The 24850-nt window shown below is 42.6% G+C and overlaps 1 protein-coding gene across 1 annotated transcript; it reads right to left on the bottom strand.

Moving 5' to 3' along the window:
* Positions 1-14160: 14160 nt before the first annotated feature.
* Positions 14161-16909, bottom strand: LOC134761870 (uncharacterized). Its single transcript, XM_063726467.1, has 3 exons — positions 16792-16909; positions 14774-14894; positions 14161-14259 (listed from the first exon to the last, which is right to left on the bottom strand). Exons 1-3 carry the CDS (start codon positions 16899-16901, stop codon positions 14194-14196), a joined length of 297 nt encoding a protein of 98 aa, XP_063582537.1. The 5' UTR covers positions 16902-16909; the 3' UTR covers positions 14161-14193.
* Between the last annotated feature and the right edge of the window lie 7941 nt (positions 16910-24850).

Below are 24850 nucleotides of genomic sequence, written 5' to 3'. Positions count from 1 at the left end.
GTGAAACTGTCTCTTCTCCTGCATGACTTTGGAATGTCCCACTGAAATTTTATGTACATGAACAACCTGCTGATAAACTTCTGAGCATAAAAGCTAATTCAGTTTGGTATGTAAACAAAATATTCAGTTTAATTCACACTGAATTTTTCAGCAATGCAAGTACTATGCAAACTGGGGAAAAGACTAGGCTTAGTTTTATTCGGAGTTTTGTTGAGAGTTGTTCACTATGTCAGAGAAACTTGAGGTTAACATGTGCAGCAGCTCCATTTGTGGGTTTCCATGTAGGGGGCCAAGTGTTTGCCTGCTTCCTGTTGGCTTCTAGCAAAATCGGGCCTCCACCTCTGTCTACTGAAATACATATTATTTTACTGTAAGTTACTATCTTTTTATTTCTTCTCTAGGCCATTGTGTTGATTTTTTGAAATTAGGCATATAGTTAGGTTATTATCTATTAATTTTATTTCAGCCTAGTAAAATGGGGGAGGAAGGTGGCACAAAATATTTCTTTTCTCTTTCCTTCCTTCCTTTCTTTCTTTCTTTCTTCCTTCCTTCCTTTCCTTCCTTCATTCTTTTCTTTCTTCCTTCCTTCCTTCTTTCCTTTCTTTCTTCCTTCCTTCCTTCCTTTCTTTCTTTCTCTTTCTTTCCCTCCCTTTCCTTCCTTCCTTCCTTCCCTCTCCAGGGTCTCACTCTCTCATCCAGGCTAGAGCACAATGGCATGTTCACAACTCACGGCAACCTTGACCTTCCAGGCTCAGGCAATCCTCAAGCCCGAAATTATTTCTTTTCCTTGTCTTGTCTTGTCTTGTCCTGTCCTGTCCTGTCCTGTCCTGTCCTGTCGTGTTGGAGGACAGAGTTTCGCTCTTGTTGCCCAGGCTGCAGTGCAATGGTGCGATCTGGGCTCACTGCAACCTCCACCTCTTGGGTTCAAGCGACTTTCCTGCCTCAGCCTTCCGAGTAGCTGGGATTACAGGCACCCGCCACCACGCCTGGCTAATTTTTGTATTTTTAGTAGAAACAGGGTTTCCCCATGTTGGCCAGGCTGGTCTCACACTCCTGACCTCAGGTGATCCACCCACCTCGGCCTCCCAAAGTGTTGGGATTACAGGCATGAGCCACCGTGCCCAGTCAAAAATATTTCCTACATAAGGGCCTCCATGTCTGACAGGGTAGAGCACAGAGGGATGAATCTGGCCCTTCTCTCTCACAGCCTCAGCTTCTCCATCCCTTAAATGGAAAGAATGCCTAACTCATAGGGTGGGGCCTGGGAGTGTTTCTTTGGAGCTCAGAAAGGGATAGAGGATATGAGAGAAGCATCATTTATTGAGCACTTACCATGCATCCAATTTTTTGCTCCTTGGCTCCTTACAACAGCCTCAGGGACTAAAAACAATCACACTCACCATCCCCCTGAGGAACCAGGCTCAGAAAGAAGGTGTGTCTACGTGCACTCTGATCTTCCTGGGCCCCTTCCTCCATCAAAAATATTAACAGTTCTATTTTATAACTGCATTGGTATAAAGACAAATACATTGATATGTATTAAAACATTTTCTTCAATCTAAAGTTATATATATATATATGTATTTTGTAATAAAAAAATAACATTTTAATGGGATCCTAAGAGTATGGTGGGCCCTAGGCATGGTGCCTCCTGTGCCTGAAGGGTAAGTTGGTCCTGTGTGTCTGGTCCAAGGTCATAGAGCCCTAGTGGTAGTGCTGGGGTTTCAGTGCTCCCCATACCTGATGTGCTTTGGGGACCCCAGGCGAAGGGAGGGATGGAGCCAGGAGGGGGCAATGGGGAGAGAAGGAGTTTCCATAGCAACTTAGCTAAAAATGAAAATTCAAAATATGGGTATTTACTGGCTTCTTCTAGACGCTGTGTACTACTCGTGATAAAATAAAACCAGCATTTTTTTATACTTAGAAGGCAGGCAACCCTGCTCATAGGCAATACTGTAAAACAGAGAAATAAGCAAGGGGTCCAGTAATCACTTGACTCTCTAATAAGGCTTCCTTTAATCGTAGTTGGTGATTTTAATATTTACAAATTGCAACTTAGAGTTGCACAAAAACATTTAAATTATGAGGAAAGTAATGAAAAAAGAAAAGTAGGTCATCTCTAACCTATTGAAACTTCATAGGAAAATAGGAGCTAAGTTCTAAAAGTTCAATCTAATATAATCTTTTCAGAATACCTGTAGGGCAAATGGTGCTGCTGTCCACCTGGAGAGGCACTGAGGGGCATGTGTGTGTGTGTGTGTGTGTATATGCACATGTGTGAGGGGTACACCTTAGGCGTCAACAACTTTCAGAAACTGGTGGAGCTGGTTGAATCTCAGAGCCCCAGTGAGGCTGCAGTTGGATCCTCATGGTGTGAGGTCAACATCCAAGGCAGAGCCCTCAGGCCTCAGCTGGGTTCATAGAAAGCAGAAAGCACATAGGGGGGCCAGGTACTCCTGGGGACTCACAGGGCCCTGATCTGGGAAAATTGGCATGGGGTGGACAGTAGAGTACCCCCGTGGGCAGGCCTCGAGGTGCTGAAGATCTCTCCAGTCAGTGCTCAGCATGCATGAAAATGACCTCGGATGTCAGGGAAGTGGGAAGGAGGGAGGCTGGGCAGGGCCAGGGTGAGTAGACCCTGGAATAACTCACCACATTAGCCTGGGGAAATTTTTCAAAACCGGAGGCTTTAGAGCCATCCTCCACCTTCAGTGGAATACGAAGTGAGTTGAATGGTGGCCCCTAAAAGATATGTCCATGGCCTGGAATCTGCACATGTGACCCTATTTGGAAAAAGGATTTTTGCAGATATTATTAAAGATCTTGAGATGAGATTATCCTGAATTACCTGGGTAGGCCCATAATCCTATCAAAGCACGGAAGAGGAGAAGGCATAGACGCAGAAGAGGAGGAGGCTGTGTGAAGACAGAGGCAGAGATTACAGTGATGCAGCCACGAGCCAAGGAAGCCTGGAGGCCCCAGAAGCCAGAAGAGGCAAAGAAAGGTTCGGCCCTAGAGCCTCCAGGGGTAGCATGACCCTGCCAACACCTTGATTTCAGACTCCTGTCCTCCAGAACTGGGAGAGAATAAATTTGTTGTTTTAAGCACCTTGTTTGTGGTACTTTGTTATAGCAGCATTCTACTCTGCAGCCCCGCATGAGAACATTGAGCTGTCATCAAAGCCACAAGGTACTAAAAATGAAGATTTCGCAGAAAGAAATCTGATCCTACCCAGGCTTTCAGGCACCACCTGGGCTGGCAGGCCCCGTCCTGAGGTCAGTGCTGTCACGAGCCTGGGCTCGATCTTGTGACACTGGCTCTGCTGAGCCTCTGCTGAGCCTCTGCTGGACACTACCAGTGTGGGCCACTCTGTAATGTGGGGTCTCAGCAAGGTCCTTGCTGGTGGGATTGAACAGAAGCTCAGTGTCTCTCTCACACATAAGTTACGTGAATGCATCTCTATTAAATGCTTTTATTTTCTCCCAGGCTTCACTTTATGAATGGGATTTTAATAGCTGAAATTATTGGATCTAGAGATGTACTATAATATCCATTGTCATTTTAAGAAGCTACCCTTCCATTAAGTGGCTCTGAACCCTGTGACAAGCACCTGGTGGCAGTGTCCAGGCATCAGTGGAAGCAGCACTAAGAGCGGCTTAGTGCTGTAGCCATGCTTACTACTCCTTCCCCCAAGCAGAGTGACCAGGGATTCGGGGTCAGAGCAGCCACATAGCCGGGGCTGCTCAGCTACAGAACTGGGGTAGAGGCACTGGAAACACTTTGCAGCAAGCACAGAGAACATCATACTGCTGGCTAGAGCCAGAACCCTGGACCCAGATGTGGGACCCAGTCCCATACCTATCAGAGGAAAGAGGAAACCCCAGGTCTTGGGGAGCCCCACAGTGGTGGAGGTCACGGCCACACACTTAAATTTTGGCTTACCTGGAATTAAAAGATGGGGATCGATGTATGCCTGGCTTAGGCTAAGCAATTTGCATGCATTATCTCTTATAATTCTTACCCAAACCCTTTAATCCCATTCTATTTATTATTTATTTATTTATTTATTGAGATGGAGCCTTGCTCTGTTGCCCAGGCTGGAGTGCAGTGGCATCGTCTCGGCTCACTGCAACCCCCGCCCCCCAGGTTCAAGCACCTGAACTCAGGTGATCCACCAGCCTCGGCCTCCCAAAGTGCTGGAATTACAGGCATGAGCCACCTCACCTGGCCTAATCCCATTTTATAGAAGAGAAAACGGAGACTTGGGAAGTTTGAGTAACCTGCTTATGCTCCTGTGACCCCCATGTCAGCTAGGATTTGCATTCAGATGGGTCTGTGGCCAGAGCCCAAAAGCTCAAACTGCCTCTCACTAGGCGAGGAGTCCATTTTCCCAGTCACTGAAACTGTTCCTTGCACTTTTTTCTATGTCTTCTGTTATCCTTATCGCATTGTATACTGATTTGCCGTATGAAACAGCATTCTAAACCTAAGTCACACCGATTGATGACTCAGGCTTCGTGACAACTGGGCTGAGCTCACACATGGTGACGCACTCGGGGGCTCTCTGTTCCTGCTCTATTTAGTCCCGGTCTTCAAGTTTATTTTTCTGTTCTTTGGGATTTTCTGTTCCAGTCTTACTACCATCTTTCTGAACTTGAGTCTATCTTTGTACCTGCCTCTAACAATATTTCTCTCTTCCAAATAGTTATTTTTTAACCCGTTATATTAGAATTAGGTCTAACATAAGAGCAAATGGACCTTCCATAAGGAGCTCAGTGTCTCTCTCACAAATAAGCTATGTGAATTCATCTCTATCAAATGTTTTTCTTTTCTCCTGTGCTTCACTTAATGAATGGGATTTTAATAGCTGAAATTATTGGATCTAGAGATGTACTATAATATCCATTGCCATGTTAAGGAGCTACCTTTCCACCAGGTGGTTCTGAACCCAGTGACAAGCACCTGCTTTCAGGAGCCAAGAAGTCCCTGGCAGAGTGCAGAGGCTCTCAAGTAAGGATTCTGGAGTGCTGATCCATTCTTCACTGAGGTCCAAGGAGAGCAACCTGATATCTAATCGCTGCCTAAGAAAGTCGCCTGAAATATTTGTGTCTCCTTGTTCATATGAGGAAATAGAGTTCAAAGGAATCAAATCTGAACCCATTGTTTTACTCTAAAATACAGTAATTGATAGAGAAATGAAATCCCACCTTTTACCTCGTCCCTTGTGACACAATATCGCCACCTGCTGGCCAAAACATCACAGCGCAATTGTGTGCATCAATTGTTCAGAATGTGTATTAGCTGTCAACCTTGAAATACAGATTACAGCAATCTGTGTTCCAACCCACAACTTAGCACTCTAATTCTAAACTTCACAAAGCCAAGTATCAAGCCCCAATTACACTGCTTTTCTCCAGAAATATGCTTTCTTTTAAAATCAGAAATTACAATATTAAATGTTTTGTTCTTAATTTACTTTAGATTTTACATTTAATAAATATAAATTATGAAAAAATATAATAATAGGTGTATTGTCTGATAGTAGGCAGAAAGCATACTGTGTGCCAAAGAGAGACCTGGGTGCATAATCCCGCTGTCCCATTTACTGGCTATGTAAATCTGGGCCTCAGTTTCTTTATTTGTAAAATGGAAATAAGAATACATACCATAGAGTGTAGTCATGCAAAATAAAAAACATACATTTGGTGCCTAGAACATGTGGTTCAGGACATGCTGATTTAGTCTCCTTTTATTAAAGAAACGATCATTCTGTTAACTAAATATGGACACACCCACCACCTTTCCTCTAAAACTACTACAAGAGAAATATGATTTGAAAGCATAAATCTCATACAAGACTCTAAAAGCAAAAGCAGAACTCAGATGGTAGAATAGTTTATTTTGTGTTTGTTTATTGACTTTATGGTTTATTACAATAACTTTCATTGAATAGCTTCAAAGGAAAAGAATTTAGTGCAATAAGGTTCTGCTATTACAAACATACATTTCATTTTTAAAGTGAATCAAAAACTTTTATCTGAGGAAGTAGAGGACTAAAGAGAGCTGAGTGAATAACCTCTATGAGCTGTCAAAGCAAGCAAGCCTCCAAGGGGGTTCTTGTGCGTGAGTTTTCAAAAGAAAAATACTGCATTCAGAGAGCAGAGGTAACTTTGCCTGGTTATCTTTATCTGATATTCTGACATGAAATGCCTCATTCTCAAAGGATTGCAATTGTTTTATTTTAATTCCACGGCTCAATACAGTGGTGAAGAAGGTGGATTCTAAAGTCAGGTTCAAATCTTGATCTTGAACAAACTACGTAAATTCCCTACACCTTGCTTGTAAGGTTACTGCTGAGGTTTGATGAAGCAATGCATGCAATGGCATGTGGTTGGAACAATGCTGGGAATAAAGTAAGTGCTATATTCATGTCAGATAGTGTATATTTAAGAGCAAAGAATATTACCAGGGATTTTAAAAAGTCATTTCTGGCCAGGTCCAGTGGTTCACACCTGTATTTCCTAGCACTTTGGGAGGCAGAAAGGTCTCTTGAGGCCAGGAGTTCAAGACCAGCCTGGGCAACATAGAGAGACCCCTGTCTCTACAAAATACAAACAAAAATTTAAAAAAATAGCTGGGCATGGTGGTGCAAACCTACAGTCCCAGCCACTCAGGAGGCTGAGACAGGAGGATTGCTTGAACCCCGGAGGTCAAGGCTGCAGTGAGCAATGATGGCGTCCCTGGATTCCAGCCTGCATGGTAGAGTGAAACCCTGTCTCTAAAAAAAAGAAAAAACAAGGTCATTTTTTAATGATAAAGCGGTGAATTCACCTAGAGGACATAACAATTCTAAATGTTTACACAGCTAATAACAACAGAGATTTTATTGATTGGTTTCATGGGTGTATACATATTCTAAATTTATCAAATCATATGCTTTAAATATGAGTAATTGTACATCAAGCATACCTCAGTAAAACTATTTTTAAAAAGTGACATAAGATAGATGCAGGGTGGTTGGCAATATGACTGTAGATATAGCCTGATTTGAGAGGCATTAGGACACTTTCACTTCCCTATCCCAAAAGACTACCATGTGGTTTTCATGAATGCCTGAAATTACCTCATTATAGTTTCATTCTTTGGGAATAAAATCATATTCCCTTTTAAAATGCAAAGAAGAGTAACTCTTAATGTGACATTGGTTGTTTTAGTACCTCAATCAAAGTGAATTTTAAAAATTATTTCCATTTTTCTAAGGGCCAACTTGGATAAGGATGAAGGGGAGGAGAGATCCTGATTATAGGTGTAGTACACACACCTGCTATTTCCACCCACCCACTATCCATTCTACTTTCTTCTCATAATAAAACCCTAGTTTTCCTTTGAGGAAACTGCATCTCCTCGACTCTCAGTCCATGTGACTTTGGTGGGGTTGACCCCACCCTTCCCCCCAGTCGTAGACATTGAGCAAGAAATGGATCAAGCCAATTATCTTGATGAACAATCTTCACACCCAACGATCCTGGGCAGTATCCTTCACTGTTTCAGAGTTGATCTGTGTGGCCAACAGAATAATGCAGAAATGATAGCATGTACTCAAAGTCAATGGGACTCAATTCCAGGGATTTTCTTGGAGATATTGGGAAAAAGAAGTCCCTTTCTTTTGGACTTGAAATGTAGAAGCCTGGAGCTTTCGAGATCCATCTTCCTATATAGGGATAGTTTGTGAATGAAGGCAAACCAAGAGAGAGAAGAGAGCACATAAAACTAGATATTGTTACAGCATTTGGGCATTGTGGTAAGCAGTCTTCAATATGGCCCCAATCCTTGTCATCTGGTGTTTACAATCTTGGGTAGTATCCTCTTACACTGTTTCAAGGCAGGTCTATGTGGCTAAAAGAACAATGCAGAAATGATGGTATATGGCTTCCAAAGTTAGACCATCAAAGAAAATGTGGTGTCTGCCCCACTCTCTTGGATCACTTACTCTGGGGAAAGCAAGTCACATGTCAAGAGGAAACTAGAGTCCTCTGGAGGGGCCCAGTTAGGGAGGAACTGAGGCTGTTCACCAACAGCTAACACTAACCAACCACGTGACTGAGTCATCTTAGAAACCAATTTTTTGGCCCCAGTCAATTCTTCGGATGATGTAGCCATAGCCTACATCCTGACTGCAACCTCATGAGAGAGAACTGCCCAGCTAAGCTGCTCCTAAGTTCCTCACCCACAGAAACCATGAAAAAAATGATTGTTGCTTTTTTCAGCCACTCAGTTTTGGGATACCTTGTCATGCAGCAATAGATAACGAATACAAGTATCACTGTCACTGCCATGCCTGGAATGTTCAAAGCCAGACCCTAGGCCAAGCATAATATGATGAAAAAAATCACTGGTCTTCCTTCCCAAACTCTCCAAGCTCGTTCCTGCCTAAAGGTGTTTGTACTTGCTGTTTTCTCTGCCTGGAAAATATTTCCTCAAAAACTTTCCATGGCTACCTGATTATTTAGGCCTCAGCCCTTGTGTCACATCCTCAGAGAGGCCTTCCCTCAATACTACATTGAAAAAAAGTGTCCCCTCTCCCAGTCACACTCTATCACATAGCCTTATTTGTCTCCCTAGAACTTGGCACACTATGCAATTTTCTTCTTTATGGATTTGTTTACTTGTTATTATGTGCCTTCCTCCAGCAGACCATGAGTTTCGCAAGAGTAGCAGCTGTGTCTGACTGGTTCTCCACAGTATTGCTGATGCCTAGAACATAGTCCGTAATTGCTTTTTCAATGAAAAAGATTTGAGTTCCACTCTTTGCTCATGGATGACCTTGTCAAGTCATGCCCTCCCTGCCCAAGTTTGTTGTAAAGGTGAAATGGAATCACCTATGTGAAATTACCTCATACACTTCCCGACACGTGGGACATCTTCAAATGTCTTAGCCTAGCTTCCCTAGAAAACAGGCTGAGACAAAGCTTAAGTGCAATGCTTTATTGCAAGGAAAACCCTAGGGCTGGGAAAATGAGGGGAAAGGAAAGAAAGGCAGGGAAGAGTAAGAAGCCAATATAGAGTAGTGCTACTGAGAGGCCCACTGCCTCACAGATACAGCCAGCCACCTGGCCATGAGAGACATCTCCAGATAAGCTATAGAAGACCACCACCCTTCAGAACAGTCCCTCACTGAGAGGAATGCAGAGGTATTTAGTCCATCCGTTTCCACTGTAACATGCTTCGCCTTGGTCAAAGTGTGCCCCAAGAGGAGTTACCTCCCTTCTACTTTGGGGATTCATCACGTAGTCGCCAAGGAAGCCAGACTCCACCCGCTTTGGTGTGGCACTTCATCTGAGGCCAAAAGTGATGTATGGACCCAGAGACTCTGGGCTCTAGTCCCCAAGGGTTCCGAAGATAGATGAGGTTGAGAGAGTCTGAAGCAGTCCAGGTGTGTCTGATACATCAAGAAATGCCAGTGAGTCCTGCATGTGGGTAAGAACTGAGACCAGGACCCAGTCCTGGGACTGAGGCACATAGGGTTCAGGGATGGAGGAGAGTTTGGTCACAGGTTAAGAGGCTGCACATTAAAGCAAGGATGTCAAGAGTGTCCAAGAATCTGAGAGGAGGGCAGATCTGGGTCTTGGTCGTCTGTCCTCAAGATCCTCATGGCCCTGCAGGTCCAGTCATTAGTCCTCCCTGCTGTTGTCTCTGTGGCATCTGTGTTTTCCATCTGCTCCCTGGTCATCTATCTTTTCCCACCCTGCATCCCCCTTATCCTAAGCACAAGGCCTTCTCAGGTTCTCTGGCCCTCTCCCTTGGGCATCTGACACTTCCTTGGGGAATCCCAGAAACTTTTGGATGTTTGTTTGTGCTCTCTTAGGAAACGAGAAATGCAAAGGCCTATGATATGGTTTGACTCTGTGTCCCCACCCAAATCTCATCTCGAATTGTAATCCCCACGTGTTGAGGGAGAGACCTGGTGGGAGCTGATTGGCTCATGGGGGTGGTTTCCCCCATGCTGTTCTTGTGATAGTGAGGGAATTCTCACGCAATCTGATGGTTTAAAAGTGGCAGTTTTCCTCGCACTGTCTCTCTCCTGCCACCTCGTGAAGAAGGCGTTTACTTCCCCTTCACCTTCCACGATGACTGTAAGTTTCCTGAGGCCTCCCCAGCCATGTGGAACTGTGAGTCAATTAAACCTCTTTCCTTCATTAATTACCCAGTCTCAGGTATTCTTTATAGCAGTGTGAGAATGGACTAATATAACCCATCTCAGACCATTTCCTCCTGGACACATAGGCTGCCATTTCTAGCTTGTCATACCTATACTCTCATAAGAGACTTATCCACAAGAATCTCCTGGGAAGAAAGGTCCAGGTCTGCTCTGCTCCTGAATATTACCAAACCTACTCAGGATTTTTAACATGCGCACCCTGACCCTGGGTCTCCACCCAGGAGGACCCTTCGCAGAGTCGTATACCAGTTTCTAACCCCATTACTCTTCTCTTGGACTTATCTCTCTTTTTCAGCAATCATTAGAACCCTTCACGTATTCTATCTCTTGTTTATATTTATAAATATATATGTTTTGCTCTGAGTTCTTTAGGTATGGTTTCTGAGGCTCAAAGCCTGGTACTTGTAATTTCATATTTTTTTGTTTCCAAGATATGCTCATTACTAAATGTTTTGATAGTTTATTTTAAAACTCAGTTGACACTTTGTCTTTTCTCAGCACATTTGCTGGGTCTTTTTTCCTATGAGGCAAAACTTCCATTTGGTCTCTTACATTGCCCAGCACTTGCAGTTAGGCAGGGCCACTTGACTAGTTCTGGCCATGAAATATGGGTAAAAATAATGACTGCTGCATACCTACATCCATGTACAATTTTATGTGCTTTCTTCTGCTGTGCCTACCGAGGAGGACATGCACTCAAATGATACAGCTACAAGGTGACGGCACCTGCTTTAGCCTGAGTCCTGAGTGACTATATCGAGCAAAGTCCTTCACTGACCCACAGCGAACGTGTAGCATGAATGAGAAATAAACTATTGTGTGTTTAACCATTGAGATTTTTGCAGCTGTTTATTATTGCAGCACAGTCTGGCCTATCCTGACTAATACCATAGGCTGGAATGCTCTTACACATTGATTGAGGAAGTATCAAGAATATAATGAGATTCTTGAGGGAAAAAGAAAAGAAACAAACAAACCTTGGTTGATACTACAAACTATTATCCCATTATAATTTTATAAAGCTAGAACGTTATTCAAAATATTGAACAACCTGTATAGCATGAGTCCAACTAATCAGAACAGTCACAAAAACAAATCAGAAGAGATATCACCCAGTAGAGTATGCAGGGATGTGTCAGCTGAAGATCCTTGGCATGTTGTCAGCGCAATATGAGCATTAAATATCTTGAATATGGAATAAATGAATGAGCAATAAGGCTGATTATAAGCTGAGTTCACGGCCTCTGCATCTAAAATTTACTTAAAACAAAGAAGGTGGACCCCAGAGTCTGGAAGTTTAAATGGATGCATTTCCCTGGCTGTTCCTTCTGCTCCAACCTGAAAAAAAAATAAAGCAACTGGATCTCAGCATCTGTATCTGCTTATCTATTTTATGGCCAAATCATTTCTTATCTGTTAATATTTAGCCTGCTCAAAATGTGGCCATTTATATGTCAACATATTTATTGATGTGTTTTCAAGTGTACTTCTAATTGTCCGGAATGTCAAATTCTTTCTGGGAAACTCAAATAATTGACATATTCCTGCCACTACGGATAATCAATAGTCTAGTGATGCCCTGAGTAACAAACTGAGAGACCAAGAAGACCTCCTGAACCACCAGAGAAAGATTCAAGAATGTTCTGGGTGGTTCTAAGGTTAAGTACACACTGCTGTGGGCTTATTTGGACACGGGCCATTGTTATATGATTGGAATATTTGTCCCCTCCAAAACTCATGTTGAAACTTGAACACAAATGTTTCAGGATTGAGAGGTGATTGGATCATGAGTGCTCTGCCCCAGTGAATGGATAAATCCATTCATGGATTAATTGATTAAAGGGTTAATGGATTAATGAGTTATCATGGGAGTGGAATGGGTGGCTTTATAGGAAGAGGAAGAAAGCCTGGGCTAGTACACAAATGTACTCAGCCCCCTCACCATGTGATGTCCTGCCTACCTTAGGATGCTGCAGAGTCCCCACCAGTAAAAAGACCCTCACCAGATGCAGGCCCTTGACCTTGAACTTCTCAGCCTCTCTAAGTGTAAGAAATAAATTCTTTTTTCTTTATAAATTACCCAGTTTCAGGTATTCTCTTGTAAGCAACAGAAAACAGACTAATATAGTGATTACTAATGCCATTTTAGTAACTTTCATCTAGCCAGAAGAAACAATTCGCAAAGAATCTCATTTCTCAACCATTGAAAGAAATGGAAGTCTTCCATAGTGTGGCCAGTGAAAGCTTACATATTACAAGAGACTATGAACCTGGAAATAACTGAATGGCAGAAATTATGTGCAAAAATTCTGTCTTTGTACTTACATGCTTGGCATATTACACATGCATTTCTAGCTTTATACATGCCCCAAGAATATTTTTGGGAGATGAATAAACCCCAAGTTGCAAAGACAATTTCCTTGCAAATAAAGGACTTTGTCTGACTAATCCAAATGGCAAAATAAAAACAGGAGACAGAAAGATGAGTCTTTAAATCTTAAAAACACTTGAATTGTAGTTAAAAGAAAATCAAAGCCTCAGATGGTAGAGTGTTGATGCATTTAGATGAAAATTAAAATGAAGAATGAAGAAAGCACTAAGTAATCCTCTTCTGGTTGAGTCAAAGGATTTGCTTCCTGAAATTCAAGTGATGATAGAAGGAGGGAGTACATGGTCTAGTGTCTGAGCTTGGGGAAGAGTGTGGCAGGAACGTTGTCCTGACAGCAAGGTTGGAAGGGGAAAAGAAAGTTTGTTTGGCAAGCTTGGTCAAAGCTTGTTTGTTGGGAAATCAATGTAGGCAGGGAAGGAGAAATTTCTGGAACAGAGATTCCTTAACTTGGAGGAACAGCGGCTGCCTCCAAAGATCCAACTGTCCTTTCATTTATTTTAGAAGAGATAAAGAAGGACATATATTAAAAACAAAAAGACTTGGGGTTGAATGAGAAGATCTGGAGTCAGAAAATGCAGATACCAGAATTTTGTAGCTACTAGCAATTTATTTTACAGAAAGCTTTTAAATATTGGAAGCAACTTCTCTCTTTTTTTCCAACATGGAGAAGATTAAATGGAGAGGATGGAACTGGAATTTTTTTGCAACTTCTATTTCTCTATTTCAAAGCTGCTAACAAGTCTGCCATAAACACCAGCTGGGCTGCAGCTGGAACAAATTTGGTGTATGGGTCATTCTCATGAGTATTTGACCAAGCAACCTTGCCATATGACTTTTCATAAGCATAAAATCTGGAATTGTAAAAGAAACTGAAATCAACATTTATGGAGTGGGTCTAAAGGGCAGGCCCTGCAGACCTGAAGTGTGGGTCACATGTTGCTGCAAAGATTCCTTCCTCTCTACTTCCGGCAACTGTCCCCACTCCTACTCCCACTCCCCATCCTTGCTCTTTTCTCCTGGTCTCTCAAGGTCTCATCCTTCTCTCACTATCTGCCACAGATGTCCAAAGGGACTGAGAAAACTCCACTATTATGAAGAATGAAAGAAGGGAGATTGAGGAATAACTAGCCATCTGCCAATCACATCATGCTCTTGTTAAGTGTCTCGGCATCTGAGAAGATACTTCATTCTAAATCACTTTTGCATTCCCAGAACCTAGTCCAGTGCTTGGCGCATAGTAGGTGCTTAGTAAATGCCTGCCAAATAAATTACTATCATGTAAGAGAATCGCAGAGCACAGATTTTTAGTGTAAACTTTGTGAGGATACAAATAAAATGCCTTTTAAATAATTAAAGCATTGAAGATACTCATTATTTGTATCCTAATCTAGTACTCAAAATGCAGATGACTTCTTATTTCTTTAAAAGAGGGGAAACCTTTAAATTAAAACAATAGACAAGAGGCAGAAAATGAAAAGACTAATAGGCCTAAAGTTAGGCGTAATCCCACCTTCTTGAGTTCTGATTTCAGCCTCCTCACTTACCCAAGAAGGCATCTGTCATCCCTGAAGCCTTAGGAGGAAGTTTATCCTTCCTTAGAACCAGAAAATAATGGGCACAATTGTCTGCTGGTCCCAGGCAAAGGGTGGCACTAATAGGGGAAAGGAAAGAGAGGTGATGATAGGGTTAATCTTAGACTAGTAATTTTCAAGAACATGGCATCAAAGAAAACACCATTGGTTTCCTAACAAAGAGCTTAAGTCACCTTTAAAGCAATAGTGCAACACCAACATGGAATTCAGTCTCCTCCCAGGAGGTTTTGTAGCTTCCACTAAAAGCAGGTTTTGGAAAGGCTCCCTCCAGAGTTCTGCCCAGCTCTCTCCCTCTGGCTCTTGTGGTGTGCTTTCCTTTGCTCCTCACAGAGCCCATGGTCCAATGGGAAGCACAGACAATTACAATCCAGAGTGATGGACAGACGACACCCTAGAGTGTGGCCAAGGCATCCAGGGCTCACAGGGATGTTGGTGTGCAGAGTGGCTGGGAGGCTTCAAGGAGCAGAGCGTCAGGAGAGATTTAGAGGGCAAGCGAGAGTTATCCAGCCAGGGAATGAGGAAAGGAGGAGACCCAGACCTGAACAAAGACAAGCAGGAGAGAGTGTGGCATACCTGGGGAACTCCGGATGGCTCAGCAAAGTCTGTGAGGAAGGTGCCACGTGGGGCAGGGGCTAGGCTCACCACGCCAAGGAGTTTGGATCTCATCTGTTGGTGACAGGCAGCCAGTGACGGGCTTTAAGAGGAAGAATAACATCGTTGGGTTGTGTCACGAAAACCTTCTGGCAGTCATATGGGGCATAGAAGAGGGAAGATTGGGGACTAGAAAACTAGTGAAATTGTTCAAGGGACACAAATGAACATCTGGCCAGGGCAGGAGCAGGTAGGATCAGAGTTCGGAGGACAGATCTGGGAGCTTAGAGGAAACCTGGCAGGCTTTAGACAATGATGGTCTCCAAGGGAGTGAGGGAGGGAAAGGAGGCAAGGGTAGCTTTCAGGGCTTCTAATAGGAGCCATCTGAAGCTTGATGGTGCCATTACACCTTAGAGGAGCAGAACTGGGAACACAGATACTTTAGAAATGACAAGCCTGGTTTTGTTAGATCAAGTTTGAAGTATCTGTGGGACATCCAGGTAGAGGTGTCCAGTCGGCAGTGGGTACTGAGGTCTGTAGCACAGGAGAAACCAGGCTGGTGAGGGACACCTGACACCTGTCTGAGTTCAGGTTCTCAGGAGTAAGGCCCAAAGTTGAGGATTCATGTACAAGTGGTTTATCACAGAAGTCCTCCCAGAGGAGTCCACTGAAGGAGTGAGGAGCGTGGGAGGGAAACAGAGGGAGCTCAGTGTATTGGTTTCCAAGAGCTGCCATGACAAAGTAGCACACATTGGATGGCTTACATAGCATGACATAGCACGAAGGTGTCAGCACGGTTTGTTCCTTCTGAGGGCTGTGAAGGAGAATTTGCACCCTGTCCCTGTCCTGGCTGCTGGTGGCTGCTGGCAGACTTCAGTATTCCCCAGCTGGCAGATGCATCACTCCAATCTCTGCCTTCATCTTCACACAGTGTCCTCTCTGTGTATGTGTCTGTGTCCAAATGTCTTCTTTTGATAAAGACTCTAGCCCTATTGGATTAGAGACCCATCTACTCCAGTACGACCTCATCTTAATTGAAGTAATTATATCTGCAACAACCCTATTTCCAAATGAGTTCACATTCTAAGATAGGGGAGGTTAGGACTTCAACATGGAAATTTGGGTTAGATACAATGCACCCCATAACATGAAGCAAGGTGAGATCTAAGCAACAGGCTTGCAGGGGGAAGCCTCGGCCTCGCTCCCCTGGGAAACTGTGGGTAAGAAATGCCTCAGAGTCACCCCAATCTGAGCTGGGCTTTCATGCTCCTGGGCTGACAGTCAGCAGTCAGTGGTCTCAGGGCTGTGGAGGGAGAAATGGAAACTGCTAGTCACCTCTAGAACTGTGTGTATCTTTGTGTGGTTAAAAACACTGTAAAAGAATTTTTAGGGCCGGACACGGTGGCTCATGCCTGTAATCCCAGCACTTTGGGAGGCCAAGGCAGGCAGATCACCTGAGGTCAGGAGTTTGAGACCAGCCTGACCAACATGGAGAAACCCCGTCTCTACTAAAAATACAAAATTAGCTGGGCGTGGTGGAGCGTGCCTCTAATCCCAGCTACTCAGGAGGCTGAGTGAGGCAGGAGAATCACTTGAACCCAGGAGGTAGAGGTTGCAGTGAGCAACCATTGCACTCCAGCCTGGGCAACAGGAGCAAAATACAGTCTCAAAAAAAAAAAAAAGGAATTTTTAAGAAGCACTAACACTGTCCACTACAATGGTAATTAAGATTGAAGGGTTAATTTGCCATGGGAATGGCTGAAAGCCAAGACCCATATTCCAGAGGCAGGAAGAACAAGAGGCACTTGTGAAGGAGAAAGGAGGTGGGCAGAGGACCCAAGAATTCAGGTAATGAAGATATTAAACCAGGTGCACTAGTTCTGTAGTAACTTTCGATCCCAAAGCAAAAATCAAGACAGCTGACCAACCAGATATAGATGGGGACAAAGGGACACTTTTGAAATGAAGACTGAAAAGTCTAGACCATGTCGTTGTTATACCTGGGCTTAATGTGTGCTGGAAACCTGGCTGATGGAGCCTCAGGACCAAGGTGAAGAAGATGAAGGCTCCTATTTCCATCTGTTGATCTCATTCCATGATGGTCAGCCATGTTGGAACATTCACATTTCCCAGCGTCTGGATTCTGGCTCCTGGGGAGTTGAATAATAAACAGCACTGAGCACTCTGGTGGTGACCATAACCAGAGTCATCTGAAAAAAATCATAAAGTAAAACCACAAAGCTCTGATTTGAAAAACATCATCTAAGACAAGAAATCTGTTTGATGTCTGAACATACTCATCATCTCTGCAGGCCTGGCTAGCCGACTTTCAATCAAACCACAATGTCTAACAAAATGTTTCTCTGTATTTAAGAAAAACAACAACAATAAAAAACCCTCTTCAAAGACAGAACTATCCAGGAGATCGAAGTTGTGAGAACAAACATTATTTTCACATATTTCTTTTAAAAGGAGACATACTTCTCAGGATGGTTCCCTAAATAAATAATTATCCAAAGGGCACCATCTTCACTAGCCTTCTTTTTTTTTTTTTTTGAGACAGAGTCTCACTCTGTTGCCCAGACTGGGGTGCAATGGCACGATCTTGGCTCACTGCAACCTCCACCTCCTGGGTTCAAGCAATTCTCCTGCCTCAGCCTTCTGAGTAGCTGGGATTACAGGTGCCCACCACCACTCCCGGCTAATTTTTTTTGTACTTTTAGTTGAGACAGGGTTTCACCATGTTGGCCAGGCTGGTTTTGAACTCCTGACCTGGTGATCTGCCAGCCTCGGCCTCCCAAAGTGCTAGGATTACAAGGGTGAGCTACTGTGCCGAGCCCACCCTAGCCTTCTGAGTCTGAGACTCAGAGGGGTCCCAAGGAAAATCAGGTAGCTGCTACTTCAAGAAAGGGATGCTGGACTAGCAGGAGTGACAGATGTCCAGACACAGGATTTGTGAGTGTCAGCTGATCATGACCAAGAATAGACCTCCCCTTGGAGACAAACTGAAAGGCCATGTGGATCTAGAAGAGCAAGCAGCCCCACAAATATCTCAAACAGTGACACCATTTACAAAGGGCTGCCTTCTTGGCTTTCCTACCTAGTCAGAAAGACAAAGAAATGCAATACTGCTGGCAGTTACTATTTAAGGATTTACTTGTCAAGTTGCTAAGGAAGTTGCAGAAACAGATGGACAATACCACTTAGGAGATGAAATCTTCAGAGTTCCTGGGGGTTATGGAGCCCCATTTCCATCCCTCCCTCACGCCATCTGGGCTTTGATGTGGGCTGTGACAAAAATACCACCACTTTACTGCAGAACTGCAGGATTTAAAATATGGCAATTTCACGGAGCTACATTGATAACATTCCTCAGTTGGTGTCTTAGCTGCCATATCTGTCTGACAACCTTGCCTTTCGATTCTTTGTGATACCGGGAAAACAAATATTTATGAAATGAAGAGAAGAAAGTATGAATTAGGAATATGCGATTGACATCAATATACACCAAACTCCGAGCTAGACACTGCCACATGTAATTTAATTTGATCTTCATAGTAATCCTGAAATGCTGATCAGAGAGGTAACTTTAAAAAAACTTAGTCTGTAGTTTGGGAGATAAAGCATACACAGAGAAATGTTAAGTGATGAAAACAACAGGGTGCAATAATAGAAAGGATTCATTCATTCGCTCATTCATTCATTCATTAATCAATAAACAATTACTGAGCACCTGACAGGCACTGTCCTAGGTACTGGACAAACCATGGTAAGGAGCTCACATTCTACTGACGGAGACAGTCCGTGAACAACATCAACATGGAAAGCAGGTGGTGACAAGCGGGATGGTGGAAAGTGCTCTGGAGAACCCAAGGCTGCCAAGTGTGATGCCCAGTGAACTGCCATGAAGGGAGAGAGGAAGAGATGGGCTGAGCCTGGGCTGCCGAGGAGGATGCCTAAAGGAAGAGAACTCAACCTTGAACTTGAAGGATGAGTAAAATTTAAATGAGAAGAGTGCATTTATCTGTTCACCACGTAGGCAATATTTAGTGAGCACTACTGTCTATTAGAAATTCCAGTAACAATTAGGCTTTGTCCAGTAAGCGATTATTACTTGAATGCCTGACAGAGAGATAGTTGCTCAATAAGTTAACTTAGCTTATTTCATATGTGTGTGTGTGTGTGTGTGTGTGTGTGTGTGTGTATATGAAATATATAGGCCAGGCTTGGTGGCTCACACTTGTAATCCCAGCACTTTGGAAAGTCGAGGTGGGTGGATCACCTGAGGTCAGGGGTTTGAGACCAGCCTGGCCAACATGGTGAAACCCCATCTCTACTAAAAATACAAAAATTAGCAGGGCATGGTGGCATATGCCTGTAGTCCCAGCTACTCGGGAGGCTGAGGCAGGAGAATTGCTTGAACCCAGGAGGCGGAGGTTGCAGTGAGCCAAGATCATGCCACTGCACTGGGCGACAGAGTGAGACTCTGTCTCAAAAAAAAAAAAAAGAAAAGAAAAATATGTATCTCATATATACATATAAAATATATATAATCACATATACGTGTACACACACACACACACACACACACACACACAGAGCTTATTATTATCTACCTACCAGGCGAAGTTCCAAGTGCTTTATGTACTTTACTTCATTTCACCCCCAATATACAAATGAAGAAACTGAATTATGGAGAGATTGAGTAACTCTAAGTCACAAAGCAACAGAGCTGGAATTTAAACACAGGTAGTTTGGTTCCAGAGCGGCACTTTTAAGCAGCAGTCTGCAAAGTATGGCCCATGGGCCAACTCCATTGCACTACCTGTTTTTATAAACACAACTTTACTGGAATATAGCTATACCTGTTCATAGTATCTATGGCTGTCTTTGTGCTATAAGGACAGAGAGACCATATGGCCCACAAAGCCTAAAATATTTACTATCTGGCTCTTTACAGGAAAAGCCGGCCTTTAACCATCACACCACACTGCTTCCATGGATGGGGTGGAGACGGTGATAAAGTCCAGACCCTGCCCTCGAGAACATCATAGCCTAGTAAAAATAAGAAGCCATTTCAGTGCATCCTGCTCTCACTATGTAACATAAAAATAACAATTAACAAAACAGCAATAATGACAATAACAGTAATCATAGCAAGCATTAGTTGAAGGCTTACTGCATGCCAGCTGCAGTCCTTGTTCTTTACACTTAGTAAGTCACTGAATTCTCCCAACGACCCCATGAAATCTGTCCTATTACTGTCCTCACTTTATACAGCGGGAAACTGAATCACAGTGTTTAACAGTGTTATCCATCACCCCCCGGGAGCACACAGACTAGATCAGGCATTCTGGGAGGAAGGTGGAATTCAGGGAGACAGAAAAGGCAGACACCAACTTAGGACAGTGGAGGCTTCACTGTCCATAAAAATTGATTTGGACTTTTTTCCTTGATCAATTATAGTTAGAAATATAGAAGATACATTTTACTGAGGGGCCTGATTATTAGAAGAAATCTCCTCTGGCAAAGTCTTTGGCAGTAAATCTCACCAGGAAGTACCCTACTTCATCGTCAAACCTCGGTTTCTCATAAGGAAATCTAAGGAGAGTCTCAGGAGATAAAGAATGCCAACAGCCCCGAAATCGCTGCTGTTGGCAAAAATTTTGCTTTAGAATAGCACCTGCCATCAATGGGTGCTCAATACACCCACTGAGTTTTATATTTTGTGATTGAGTTAGTTATATATTTTGTAATTTTTATATATTTCATGCACAGTTCCTGAATGGTCTTCTAACTAATCATTTCTGGTACCATGTCAAATGACTGGGCTCCTGTGCCAGTTCACAATGAGGAGGAGTAAAGGAGCTGATCGCTATTCCAGTGCCAGGTGCTGGGCCATGTACTTCAGGTACCCAGCACTTTACCAGGTTTAATACAAATGACAAAATATAGGATTTCTGCTTTCAGCTAGGGACCAGACTTACCTTCCTATCTTAACCAACTGAAAAAATGGACAAACTATATGAAACAATGTTCTTCAGACATTAAAACCTGGCCATTTAGGTGATCACTGAGAAAAGGAAAACAAACAAGGTGAGTCCTATGAGTGCCTTAGCTCAGGACTTGGAGCAAGTTTACAGGCTACAGGGTAAGAAAGGTGGCCCCAGACAGAGCCTGGTGGTCCCCTGAGTTGAAGAAACTCAATTCCTAGTAAAGAGAGAAAAAGGTGACTAAAATTTGTAGGAAAAATAACAGTGTGACATTGTGAGATAACAAGAAATATATATATTTGATCTCTGCCTCCAGTTCCTGACACAGTGCTCCTGAAACCCTTGTAGATGGTGGTGCTAGGAATCTTTTGTTCTAAAATTTGGTCTTTGACCCCAGTTCCTGACAGAGCTCCTGGGACCTTTGCAGTTTCCTAAAGTGATAAGAATGTCTGACATAGAGCTCCTAAATCCCTTCGAATTTCCGGAGTGGTAGAAGCAACTTTTGTTCTGATTAAGCAATTCTTGGTGGGCTCCTGGATAGCCTGAGGATGGAAGCTTGTTGCTAGGGAAACCAACCATGTAAACAGAGGGTTGAAACTTTCAGTTCCATCCCCCAACCTCTGGGGAGGGTGAAGAGGTTGGAGGTTGAGTTGATCACCAATAGCCAATGAGGGAATCAATTATGCCTATGTAATGAAACCTCCGTAAAAACCCACAATGATGGAATTTGGAGAGCTTCCAGATTGCTGAACACATGAAGGTGCCCGGAGGGTGGCGCTCCCCTTCCTCCATATTTTGTCTCGTGCATCTATTCCATCTGCCATTTGTCTGTATCCTTTGCAATATTCTTTTTTTTTTTTTTTTGAGGAGTCTCGCTCTGTTGCCAGGCTGGAGTGCAGTGGCAAAATCTTGGCTCACTGCAACCTCTGCCTCCCAGGTTCAAGCAATTCTCCTGCCTCAGTCTCCTGAGTAGCTGGGACTACAGGCACGCGCCATCACGCCCAGCTAATTTTTGTATTTTTAGTAGAGACTGGGTTTCACCATGTTGGCCCGGATGGTCTTGATCTCTTGACCTCGTGATCCATCTGCCTTGGCCTCTCAAAGTGCTGGGATTACAGGCATGAGCCACCATGCCTGGCCTTGTAATATCCTTTATAATAAATGTGTAAATGTAAGTGAAGTGTTTCTCTGAATTCTGTTGAGCCACTGTGGCAAATTAATTGAACCCAAAGAGGGGGTCATGGGAACCCTGATCTATAGCCAGTCAGTTGGAAGCACAGGTCACAACCTGGGGCTTGCTACTGGCATCTGAGGTGGGGGCAGGGACCAGCAGTCTTATGGGACTAAGCTCTTCACCTGTGGGATTTGATACTATCTCCAGGCACATAGAGTCAGAATTGAATTGAATTATTGGACACTTAGTTGATGTCTACTGGATAATTGCTTGATGTATGGGGAGAAATCCCCATATATCTGATGTCAGAAATACTGTGTTGAGTGACTGTGCAAGAGAGTAGAAAGAAAAAAAGGGTTTTCCCTCAAAACAAGGAGTAAGAGAGAGAGAGAACAGGCCGGAGTTCTTCAGAGGGATCCCCTTGTATGTATGGTTGTGCTGTACTGATCTCCATATGCAGATAAGGAGACCACTGAGAATGGGGAAAGAATCACTGAAAAGATGTAGGTGGAACAATTCCAACAGCTCACAGAGACTAGAATAGTTTATATGCACCAGTCTGAGTGGAAAAACCTCCAGATACATAGAGCATTGTACCTGTAAGAAGGGTATTGCTTCATAGTGGGACCAAATAAATCAAGAAGTCCTAAAGATTGTTCTGAACTCCCCTTCCTAACAAAGCTTAAAAGCAAGACTTGAAAGGTTCAAACTGTTTCCAAATAACTGAATCTCAGAACACAGCCCAGCAATATTTAAATAATAGTTTAAAAATACTGAGCATTTAACAATGTAAAATTCTCATTGTCCAGCATCCAGTCAAAAATTATCAGGCATGAAAAAGAAGCAGGAAAATACAACCCATACACAGAAGAAATAAACAATCAAATGAAACAGACATAGAATTAAATTAGCATACATGGATGTTAAATGAGATACTATAAATATACTTCATATGTTCAAAAAGTTAGAGGAAAATCTGAACATCATAAGGAGAGAAATTAAACACATATAAAGGACATAAATGGAACTTCTTATAGATGAAGAATACATTATCAGAAAAGAAAAAACACCAGCTTGGACTAATAGCAGATTAGACACTGGAGAAGTAAATACTAGTGTCTTTAAAGACAAAACAATAGAAATTATACAAAATGAAATGCAGAGAGAAATACGATTTTAAAAAGTATATAAGAGCTGCACACGGTGGCTGAGGCCTATAATCTCAGCACTTTGGGAGGCCAAGGCAGGCAGATCACTTGAGCTCAGGAGTTGGAAACCAGCCTGGGCAACATAGCAAAACCTCATCTCTTCAAAAAATAAAAAACAAAAATTAGCTGGGTGTGGTGATGTGCGCCTGTAGTCCCAGCTACTCAGGAGGCTGAGGCAGGTGGATTGATTGAGTCCGGGAGGTCAAGGCTGCAGTAAGCTCTGACTGGGCCAATGTGCTGTAGCCTGGGTGACAGAACAAGACCCTGTCTCAAAAAACAAACAAGCAAAAATAATAAGAACTGAGTATCAGTGACCTGTAAGACAATATAAAATGACCTTGTAACTACAATTACATTTACATGTCATTACTTGTAATAGCAATTACATTTACATGTAATAAACACATGTACTTGGAATGCCATATGAAGAGCAGAGAGAGGTATTAAATTCCTTGGTTAAATTTTATAAAATATGTATAAGACATACACTAAAAACCAAAAAGCATTGCTGAGGGAAATTAAAGAAAGAGAGATATGTCCTATTCATGGGTCAGAAAACTCAATATTGATATCTGTCCGTTCTCCCCAAATTGATATATAGGTTCAATATAGTTCCAATCAAAACCCCAGGCTTTTTGTAGAAATTGACAAACTAGGTCTAGAATGTATGTGAAAATGCAAAGGACCTAAAACACGTAAAGCAATTTTGAAAAAGAAAGTTAGTGTGGAATGAGTTATATTATTTGATTTCAGTACATGCAATAGAAATATACAGCAATGGAGAGAGTGGTATTTGTGTAAAGACAATCGTATAGGTCAATGGAGCAGAGAATCCAGAGATAGTCTCATTCATATGTGGTGAATTGGCTTTTAACAAAAAAAAAAAAAAAAAAAAAAAAAAAGGCCAAAGTAATTAAAAGGCCAAGGTAATTAAGTAAGGAAAGAATAATCTTTTCAACACATGGTCCTGGAACAGTTAGTTATCCAAATGATCCATATGTAAGAAAATAAATCTTGACCCTTATCTCAGACCATACAGAAAGACTAACTCTGAATGAACCATAGAGCTAAGGGTAAGACATGACATTATACAACTTTCAGAAGAAAACACAAGAAAATCTCTGTGACTTAGGCTTGGGAAAGATTTCTCAAATCGAACATAAGAAGCCTGAAATACAAAAGAAAAAATTAATAAATTAGACTTCATAAAAATTAATAACTTTAGCTCTTCAAAAGACACTGTTTAAAAATGGAAAGAGGCCAAGCAAGGTGGCTCATGCCTGTAATCCCAACACCTTGGGAGGCCAAGGAAGGAGGATCACTTGAGGCCAGGAGTTTGAGACCAGCCTGGGTAACATAACAAGACCCCATCTCTACAAAAAGGAGACAAAAGAATAGAAAAAAGACAAAACAACAGAAATTATGCAAAATGAAATGCAGAGAGAAATTTAATTTTAAAAAGTATTTTTTAAAACTTTTTAAAAAAAGTTTGCCAGATACGGCAGCTCATACCTGTAAGCCTAGCTACTTGGGAGGCTGAGGCTGGAGGATCTTTTTCTCTTTCTTTCTTTCTTTCTTCCTTTCTTTTTCTTTCTTTCCTTCTTTCTTTCTCTCTCTCTCTTTCCTTCCTTCCTTCTTTCCTGTCTTCCTTTCTTTCTTTTCTTTCTTTCTTTCATTTTTTTTT

The sequence above is a fragment of the Pongo abelii genome, chromosome 7, assembly GCF_028885655.2.
Source record: "Pongo abelii isolate AG06213 chromosome 7, NHGRI_mPonAbe1-v2.0_pri, whole genome shotgun sequence".
NCBI lineage: Eukaryota > Metazoa > Chordata > Mammalia > Primates > Hominidae > Pongo > Pongo abelii.
The sequence above is the reverse complement of the archived record's forward strand: the minus strand, read 5'-3'. Positions and strand labels throughout refer to the sequence as shown.

Excerpts from the sequence above, each read along its gene's own strand:
- LOC134761870 (XM_063726467.1), bottom strand. The coding sequence starts at position 16,901 with ATGGCTGACCATCATGGAATGAGATCAACAGATGGAAATAGGAGCCTT. Across the intron at positions 14,895-16,791 it reads CCAGCACACATTAAGCCCAG|CCCGTCACTGGCTGCCTGTC; the intron begins GTATAACAACGA and ends TTCCTCTTAAAG. Across the intron at positions 14,260-14,773 it reads AGCCATCCGGAGTTCCCCAG|TGCCACCCTTTGCCTGGGAC; the intron begins GTATGCCACACT and ends TTCCCCTATTAG.